Consider the following 10540-nt stretch of genomic DNA (forward strand, 5'->3'; position numbering starts at 1 on the left):
ATTTGCATGTTCCAGAGTTATACTACGGATACCTCGTGGGACTAATTCAGCCTAATAATATATACTAAAGGAAAATAGAAAGATAAAGATTCATAGATGAATAGTGATAGATATAAAAACGTTACTATATCAAAGAAATTAAATTTGTCATTAAAATTTACACAAAGAAAACTATAGGCTCTAGGACCTTATTAAATAAAAAAACAAAATACAACAATGTTACAACAAAAGTCATTCAGAAAACAGAGGAGAAAAAGAACAATCCTCAGCATGCTCTACAAGAGCCAGCATAACTCCCTGAGCACAAACAAAGACAGACAAGTGGGACTGAACAAAACTAAAAAGCTACTACACAGCAAAGGAAACACAAAACAGAATGAAGAGCTGTTCTATGGATTTGGAGAAAATACTTGTAAATCATACATCTGATAAGGGTCTCATATCCAAAAACACATAAGTAACTCCAAGAACTCAATACTATAAAAACAAATAACTCAATTTAAAAAAATGACAAAGGATATATATAACAGCTATCTCTCAAAAGAAGAAATCTGAATGGTCAAAGGGTATATGAACAAAATTGCTCAGTATCTCCAGTCTTTAGGGAAATACAAATTAAAACTATAGTGAGCTATTACCTCATGCTTGTTAGAATACCTATGATCAGAAAGATCAATGACAATAAATATTGCCAAGGATGAGGAGAAAAGGGAACCCTTGCACACTGTTGGTGGAAAAGTAATTAGTATGGCCATTTTGGAAATCTTCATAATTCCATTTTTGAAAAGCAGTATGGAATTTCATCTAGAAACTTTATAATTCAGTAATTCCTCTTTGGGGTTTTATTGGTCAGTTTTTCATTACTATAACAAATACCTGAGGTAAATTACTGACAATGAAAAAGGATTTATTTTGACACATGGTTTGGGAGGTTTCAGTCCATGATCTAGTACCCCTGTTGCAGCACCCCCTGGAAGCAGTGTGTGGCAAAGCAGAATCATTCACCTCGTGGCCAGGGAGTGGAAAGATGGGAAGAAAAGGGGTCAGGGTCCCACAAGCTCTTACACTTCTCTAATGTCTGGAAAACTTGCCACTAAGCCCCACCTCTCAAAGGTCCCACCAACTCCGAATAGCAGCAAGCTGAGGACAATGCCTTTAACACCTGGGCCTTTGAAGGACATTGCAGATCCAAACTTAATCATGGACACACATCCAAAGGAATTGAAATTGGTGTGTCAAAGAAATATCTGAATTCTCATGAGGATGAGCATTTAGTAGTCTTTGGGGAATAGTCTAGATCCAAACTGTAGCATGGGTATACATACAAAGGAACTGAAATTGGAATGTCAAAAGAGATTGTCTATACTCCGATGTTCATTTTAGCATTATTCACAATAGCTAAGATGTAGAGGTGTCCTTCATTAGATGAACAGATAAAGAAAATGTGGTAGTATGCACAATGGAATACTACACAGCCTCAAAAAAAAAGGAAAATTCTGTCATTTGTGACATGGATAGAATTGTAGGACATTATTTTACGTATAATAAGCCAGGCACAGAATGACATATACTGTTCAAGCTCACTTATATGGGAAACCTAAAAAATTCAAACTCCTGTAAATAATAGAAAAATGGTTACCAGAGGCTAGTGGGGAAGGAGAAAAGTACGGAAGAGGAAAATCAAGGGTACAAAGTTTATGTTTGATGGCAGGAATGTTCTAGTGATCTACTACATGGTGACCACAGTTAATAGTGAAGTGTTGTATAATTCAAATGTAATAAAATACATTTTAAACGTTGTCAGTACAAAAAAAAATCACAAACTGGTAAATTAAGAGATGTACTAATTAGCTTGGTGAATTTTTCTGCAATGTATAAAAATATCAGAATGTTACATTGTAGCCCATAAATATACACAATTATTATTTGTCAACTAAAATACTTTAAAAATCTTGCATCCCAATGTACATAAATATTATCTCAAAATAAAACTGTAAATCAATAAGCAAAAACACTGACAATATTTTAAATTCCAAATAACAAAGATTTAATCTTCACATGCCATAGTATCATTGGTAATGGAGTAACCTATTAAAATGGGTTATGTGAACTAAATTAAGTAATGGGAAAAAAAGAGAAATGGATGAACAACCTTTAATAAATCCAAGAATACAAGAAAACTTTTTAAATTCAGTGAATTGTGTAAGGAGCAGTCCCAAGGAAATTCATTCCTTGGGAATGAATATATAAAATAAATGAAAATGTATTTTTCTTTTATTGCTACTGAAGATTGAACTCTGAGCCACACTTTGCTTCTTTATACACACACACACACACACACACACACACACACACACACACATATATATATATATACATACTTTTTTTTTTTTTTGGAGACAGGATCTCACCAAGTTGCTGAGATGACCATGAACTTGTGATCCTCCTGCTTCAGCCTTCCAGGAACTGAGATTACAGTTACGCAGCACCATGCCCAGTGGAAAACCATTTTTTCTTTTCTTTTTTTAAATTAAACTTTTTTATTCTAATTTGTTATATGTGACAGCACAATGAATTACAATTCATATTACACATATAGAGCACATTTTTTCATATCTCTGGTTATATACAAAGTATAGTCACACCATTCATGTCTTCATACATGTACTTAGGGTAATGATGTGCATCTCATTCCACCATCTTTTTTACGTCCCTTTCCCCCTTCCTTCCCCTCCCTCCCCTTTACCCTATCTAGAGTTCATCTAATCTTTCCATGCTTCCCCTCCCAACACCACTATGTATCAGCCTCCTTATATCAGAGAAAACATTCGGCATTTGTTTTGGGGGGGATTGGCTAACTTCACTTACCATTATATTCTCTAATTTCATCCATTTACCTGCAAATGTCATGATTTTTTTCTCTTTTATTGCTGAGTAATATTCCATTGCATATATATACCACATTTTCTTTATCCATTTATCTACTGATGAGCATCTAGGTTGGTTCCACAGTTTAGCTATTGTGGATTGTTCTGCAATAAACATTGATGTAGCTGTGTCCCTGTAGTATGCTGTTTTTAAGTCCTTGGCGTATAGACCGAGGAGTGGGATAGCTGAGTCAAATGGTGACTCCATTCCAAGTTTTCCAAGGAATCTCCATACTGCTTTCCATATTGGCTGCACCATTTTGCAGTCCCACCAGCAGTGTATGAGTGTGCCTTTTTCCCAACATCCTTGCCAATACTTATTGTTGTTTGTATTCTTAATAGCTGCCATTCTGACTGGAATAGATGAAATCTTAGAATAGTTTTGATTTGCATTTCTCTAATAACTAGAGATGTTGAACATTTTTTCATGTATTTGTTGATTAATTGCATATCACCTTCTAAGAAGTGTCTACTCAGTTCCTTGGCCTATTTATTGATTGGGTTACTTGTTATTTCGGTGTTTAGCTTTTTGAGTTCTTTATATACCCTAGAGATTAGTGCTGTATCTGATGTGCAAGTTGTAAAAATTTGATCCCAAGCTGTAGGCTCTCTATTCACCTCACTGATTGTTTCTTTTGCTGAGAAGAAGCTTTTTAGTTTGAATCCATCCCATTTATTATTTTTTTATTTTATTAATATTGTCAAAATGACCACTACCAAAATCACTATACAAATTTAATGCAATTCCAATCAAAATCCCAATGACATTTCTCATAGAAATAGAAAAAGTGGTCATGAAATTCATCTGGAAGAATAAGAGACCCAGAATAGCTAAAGCAATCCCTAGTAAGAAGAATAAAGCAGGTGGCATCACTATACCAGACCTTAAACTATACTGCAGAACAATAGCAACAAAAACAACATGGTACTGGCACCAAAACAGACGGGTAGACCAATGGTACAGAATAGAGGACACAGAGACTAACCCACATAATTATAGTTATCTTATATTGGACAAAAACATATTTTGGAGAAAAGATAGCCTCTTCAACAAATGGTACTGGGGAAATTGGAAATCCATATGCAACAAAATGAAATTAAACACCTATCTCTCACCATGCACAAAACTCAACTCAAAGTCAATCAAGGATGGAGGAATTAAACCAGAGACCCTGCATCTAATAGAAGAAAAAGTAGGCCTCAATCTCCATCACATTGAATTAGGCCCCTACCTCCTTAATAAGACTCCTATAGCACAAGAATTAAAATCAAGAAACCCATTCTTACACCACAAAAGTTTGTATAATAGGTTAATTCCCCTCTCACTTTCCTTTTTAGAAGTGAGGTAAAATCTTGAAGAACTGGCCCAAATAGAATAGGAAAGAATTTCTTGTTTCTCCAGTGTCAGCTAGGGACTTCCTTTTTCTGTAAAGAATGAGGACTAAATTTCCATTTCATATTAATATAGTGTGATTAACTTTGCAGATAAACATGGAAATTCAACAATAATGAAATGTAAAAAGGTCATATACATTCCATAGACAAATGAAACCATGATATTTAAACATTCATTCATTGTAATTTGGTTTGGTGTATTAATATCCACCTAATAGTTTTCACCTAAACTTCATTTTCATTCTGCTCTACATTCTTTCCTCAATCTGCCCACATCTTGAACTAAACAATCTTTTCTGGTACTTTCCTGGTACTTTCCTCCATGCTTTAGTAAGACACTGTTCTTTGAAGTTTCCTAAAAAGAGGCAACTCTGCATCCATGAGATAATCCAGAAAGTTCGTGATAACAAAACTTAAGAGTAAACATGTAGGCAGAGACAACAGATTCCACTTTGATACTGCAAGAGAGTAAGTAAACCTACAAAAAGTTATAAGTCTAGATGACAGAAAGTAAGCCGTCTTTAAAACACTGGCCCTTCTCAAATATTTGGTTTAATTTACAGCAGATTATTTTATAATAGAAGATAGTGATAATATAGATTTATCTTTCTTCTGAACCAACTGAATGAATCACACTTATCCACCTTTATACAACCCACTCATGTCTTCTTGGGGAACCCAAAATAATAAAGGAAAGAACATGGGCATGTTGGACAGGGAGATCTGGCAGAATTTTAACTTTTACATGTTGGAAAAGTTATTTAATCCTAATAAGCTCCAGTATCTTGCTTGTAATTAGGGTAATGAGAACACACAGGATTTTAAGTATATTTATAAATATTTTGACCTAAATATAATAATATATGATTGTTTTATGCACACACACAAATATAATAGGATGCAAAGCACAGTGGCTGGCACAGAGAAGGCACTAGATAAACTGAAATTTATTCAATCTGGCTCCTGAATAAATGACAATCTGTTTGCAAAGCCTTGCCTTCAAGTTATGGGCACTCATATTTCCCCCTTTTACTTGGCCCTCAGGATTTATATACACACTACATGAGAAGATGCAAATGACCATCTCCTGAATTGAAATTCTAAGCTCATCAACTGGAACACACTTACTAAATGCTATTCCTATTTACTTAGTTACAAAGGAAATACATACCTCTCAGACTATCATTACCTATTATTTTAGTAGTCATGTAAAAAAACACAATTATTATTTCTTCTTTTCTGTCAATTTAGAGGAAAATATTCTTCAGAAAATATGCACATATCAAAGGCAACTACCTTGAACCAAACACTAAGCTATTTATGTAGGCACAATACTTTTAAAAGAACATTGTATATTTTAAGCCCTTCTTTGATTTAAGAAAAATGTAATAAATTAGGAAATCAAACCTATAAATCAACAAATACATTAAATATTTCAAAAGAAAAACTCTGAGGATAATTAAATTATATAATGAGGTTTGGCTTGTGACTCATCTATCAGAAAACCTGGTGAGAAATGTTTGGGGCCTATATTTAAAATGATATTGTTCAACATTTACATGAAAAATAAAAGAATGGCAACTAGTTGTCTTCTTGTATTTTCATACTTCAAGTCACCTGAAATGTGATTATGATTTAGAAGTATAGATGCTGAGACATTACTTGCTGTTTAAAAAAAAAAACAACTTAAATCATGCTTATTGATTTTATTCTTCCTATCATAATATATTTTCAAAAATTCGTTAATTATTATGCAGAGTTCACCATCACAGCAATAAACTGAATCAATGTATGTGCTTTAATTAAATGTACTTTAAAAAGTCATTCTAAAAATATACATGTACTTCATGATAGCATTTGGGATTTTAAACTTTCAATTTTTTAAGAATCTGCTCCAATGAATAAAATGCACCATAAATTTGAAAAACACAATTCCACACATGAGTAAATTAATGTCATCTTACCTAATATTTATATTAATTCTTAATTTAAGTCCTAAAATAGGACCTTACAATACCTATTATATAGTGGTGGACACATGAAACAACTTGAAATATTTTCTAATGCACTAATTTTGCACAATTCTATGATATTCAATGGCCCCCTCTGAATAAACAACATTTAAAAGAAAAAATTAATATATAATTTGGTTGTTTGTTCAGTAATTTGTTTTGACAGAGTGATTTCAGTGCCTACATAGAGTTTACTACAAGTACTAATGATCCACCTTATTTTGAATTTTGGAGAAGTTCTTACAGTATAAATTTAAGATGTACAACATGAAGTTTTGATACACAAATAGATAGCCAAGTGTAACAACCCACTTTTAAAGTCTACTGCCAATGTTTCCTCATAATCAAATATGATTAATTTAGCCAGTTGGCTCTTGGCAATAATTCTAGTAATGGAAAATTATCATAAGCCAATATGTCTTGATTGCAAAGTCTGCCCCTTTATTGTCTGCCTAGATTCTTTTCACATCAGGTCTATAGTGAAAAGCGAAGTCACAAACAGAGGTATTAGAACGCGCACAATGGGACCACTGTTCCCTGGAACAAATCAAATTTTCAATAACTCTTATGGTAATTTGAGGGCTTCCATTATATAATCCTTCAAAAAAATAAATTACATATTTTTTTCATTGAACAATCTAGTGAGTGTACCTTAATATACACAACAAGTAAAATAAATTAAAAGTAAATCAAAGCATATGTTTAAATCCTGGGTTCATGAAGAAAGCATGAGAAATGTTTAAGCCTCGATTAATGTCAAATATTCAAGTTGTTGGGTTTGGCGACAAAGGTGGATTCTCAAGAGAGAACACATTCCAAATGGGATGTTCTATTCTCCTCTCAACCCCATTCATAAAACGCCTTGCTGTTATGCAATGGGATCACTCTGCGTGGGTAATGAACATACAGGCTGATGTTCAGCGTTGACTGGTTGCACACAGAACTGAAACATCACTTATCTTTTACTTAAAAACAAAACTTAAGGGAAGATGTTTAGGCAGAAGCACTTTTGCAGGGAGTCGTTTGCATTTCTTAAGGAAACAAACCAAAGAATGTGATTGAAATGAGGAATCCAAAGGCACAACAAATGAGTACTTCACACAGGAAAGCTCAGAGCAAGGGTCTCCTAGAAGGAGTAAACCAGTTATGTGGCCATAGATAAAGGGCTGGCGTAGCTCTGGGAGAAGCCAAGCCTGAACGTGTTCGCTATTTTCAACTGATATTGAAGAAAGGGGATTTGAGAACCCTAACATTGGCTTCCCTTTTCTTAATGTGACCGTAACCGTGCAGAATTCTCTCTATCCCAACTCGGGTAAAGAGGTCTCAACCCCGAACCTAACTCGCCTGCTTTAAATCTCAAGAGTTTACACCGCAGTCACAAATCTGGGAAACCAAGAGGGATGATCAATGCCAACGTGAGACTGCATGTTCTTTTGACTTTTGTTTGCTGGGGTTTTCATTTTCGATAGACATCCTCACTCTCCTTATGGAGCTGGGAAAGATAATGAACACCCATATTCCTCATTAAGACAGCCCCAATTACAGCCAAACGAAACCTAGAGGACCCAAATCTGTCCCCAGAACCGAATCACAGAGCCGCCTCTCCATGGGTGGCCACCTAGACCGTCCCTTAGGTCGAGCACAGTTTGTGCCTGGAACGAGGGGAAAGCATCTCTCTTAATTCCTCCCCAGACCACTCTTTCTGTATAGACCCACCTGCATGGGCGCTTCGTGTCTCATTGTAGGCAAATGTTCTTTCTCTCTAGGGCAGCGCTGGCCGGGACGCCCAGCAAAGCGTGCACAGCCCGCGCGTTCCACGCTCCACAGTGCACTCTCGGGGTTCACTAGTGGGTTCCAACATCAGCACCAGAGCTGTCCTCTCCTGGCGCCCGCACACGCGTACTGGCTAGGAACCCCGAGTACTCCTGGGAGTTGTAGTCTTGTCCTGCAGGTCTTTTATGCAAACGGGCAAGCGGTGAACTACACCTCCCGGCAAGCAAGAAGGACTTTAAATAGGCTCGGTCTTCCAGTAGCACTTGGCCGCGGATCCTCCCTTCTTCGCCTTATGGGTTGCTCCTGTCTATTATCGCTCTTAGCTTCCTCTGCCCCTTTCTTTGCAAGGCTCCAGCAGAAGTGATCCCAGTGATCTTGGCTGGAGATTTTTCTTTACTAGCTGTTCCCCTTGGGAAGCCAGACTGAAATTCCCTAGTTGGGAAGCGCAGTCTCGGTGCTCATTTCCAATACAAATGATACCTTCTATGATTCCCCGCCTCACCCATCTCAAATCGGAAAAGTTTATACATTTCCATAGGATGAGTGGGGTAGTTTTACTATTTTATTCAATAAACACGAGAAAGAAAGGAAGGCACACATATAAAGAAAGTGTTTTATCTGCATAAATGCATTGAGAAGACTCGAGGACGCGCGCGCGCACACACACACACATATATACACACAGAAACCGACACACGTCCCAAAGTCCGTGAAAGCGAGATTTCTCGCTGAATACACTCAAGAATTCCCTTCATTTGCTTACCTTTCCATAGAGCTCCATTGCAGCTGGAGGTTCGGAAACTCTCGAGTAAATCTCCCTGCAACAAACGGAGTGAAAGTCTTACGCAGCAAGCGGGGCTAAACTGAAAGGCACAACACAATGGAAGAGCTAGGGGTAAGCGGCTCCCAGAGAGAGAAAGGAGGGACGTTGATAGGACAACTGATTTAGATGGATAACTTCTTTCCTTAGGTGGGGGAAGCGCGGAGTCTTCAAGTGGCAGCTGCAGAGAAAGGACTGAGCGTCTCTTAGGAAGTGTCAGGGGCGATCGTGCTGGGCAGCCCCTCCCCAATCCCTCCCCCAGGAACCTTCCACCGTCATTAGTGCGCACACACAGCCACCGCTGGCCGCAGGCTGGAGAGCTGATAGGGCACCGGGTTATTTATCCAAAGCAAGTCACATAAAATGAACACATTCATCACCAGAGCCCAGAAGCACCGCCAGGGAATGAGATGGGAGACCTCTATTAAGTTATTCTGTCCTTTCTTTAGCACAGAGCCATTCCTTATATTACAATCGCACTCCTCCTAGATTAGTTCATAGCATGATTTTCAAATCTCTGAACTACATTTTTGTTACACGTACCCTTTCCCATAAATTGACTACCATGTATGGCTATTTATGTCCTCTATACCTATCTAAAGATAGCCCTCTCCCCTTAAGAGTAAACGTTGATCATCCTGTCTTGGCATGAGGTCAAATGTATTGTATTGGTGGTGGAGTAGAAAAGGAAACAATCATTATACTTGCAGGAAGGCATGAAAGGAATAACTTGAATCCGCTTTAAACTTCACCGCATTAGACAAAGCAGTAGAAGGGAGGTTCTGGAATTTAATACATTTGACAATCTCTTTGGGAGGGAGGGTTGAAATTCGTATTTTCAAACTCTATGTAGAGATTTTGATTGACTATATCTGATTAGAGGTCTGGGAATTTTAAACAAATACCCTAGCAATTCTGATGAAACCGGCTCCTTTACCTTAATTGAGAAACACTACCTTAAAAGGTTCGTATGTAAGACATTTTCCACCACATTTTAAGATACAAACCTTGAAATTTTTACTGTATGAACTTAATATTGCAACAACCCTGTATGGGGAACCTATTCAAAACATTTAGTTAATTAAAGTTTGGGTTTTAAAAAAAAGAGTCTAAGATCTATCTGCTAATCTATGATTAGTGAAAATATAATGTGACATCATCCAGATAAAGAATTTTTATAACTACTCAGAAAATGCATTTTAAAATGCTCACTTCATAATGGAGGATTATGATTAGAAAAAAATTAATTTTAAATAGCCAATAACAAAATGAAAAGTGAAAGGGAATTCTATAACAATATGTTTCATGGTAGCAACTTACTGCAAGTAATACAGAGTGTTTTATTAAGACATATCTAAGAGTGTATCTCTTTATGAGTTTTTTCCAAGAGAAATACCAATTAAATAATTCTGATACTTAAATGCATAGAATTGACATTTAATATTTGTTCAACTACTGAAAACATGTTTCTTCAGAACAATTTGCTGTATTTTTTTCTACCATCAACAAATTTCTTAAAAATCAGAGTCTGACTAAAGCATATTTAAATATCATGACTATTTAACTTATAAATTTATTTTTCTTTGAGAAATTTATCCTTTCTCAGCATTTTA

At 36.2% G+C, this 10540-nt stretch overlaps 1 protein-coding gene across 2 annotated transcripts in view; it reads right to left on the reverse strand.

The window, feature by feature from the left end:
• Positions 1-9093, reverse strand: part of RAB3C (RAB3C, member RAS oncogene family) — a 250165-nt gene extending 241072 nt beyond the window's left edge. The window contains exon 1 of one of the 2 annotated variants that reach the window (XM_081302883.1): positions 8871-9093. In XM_081302883.1, coding sequence (XP_081159009.1) covers positions 8871-8888 — 18 coding nt within the window. In that variant the 5' untranslated portion in view covers positions 8889-9093. Of the gene's footprint in view, positions 1-8050; positions 8116-8870 lie in introns of those variants that run through there. The other variant, XM_081302882.1, reaches the window with a different exon arrangement.
• Positions 9094-10540: the final 1447 nt, after the last annotated feature.

This window comes from Spermophilus citellus (genome assembly GCF_964194105.1).
Source record: "Spermophilus citellus genome assembly, chromosome: 1".
Lineage (NCBI taxonomy): Eukaryota > Metazoa > Chordata > Mammalia > Rodentia > Sciuridae > Spermophilus > Spermophilus citellus.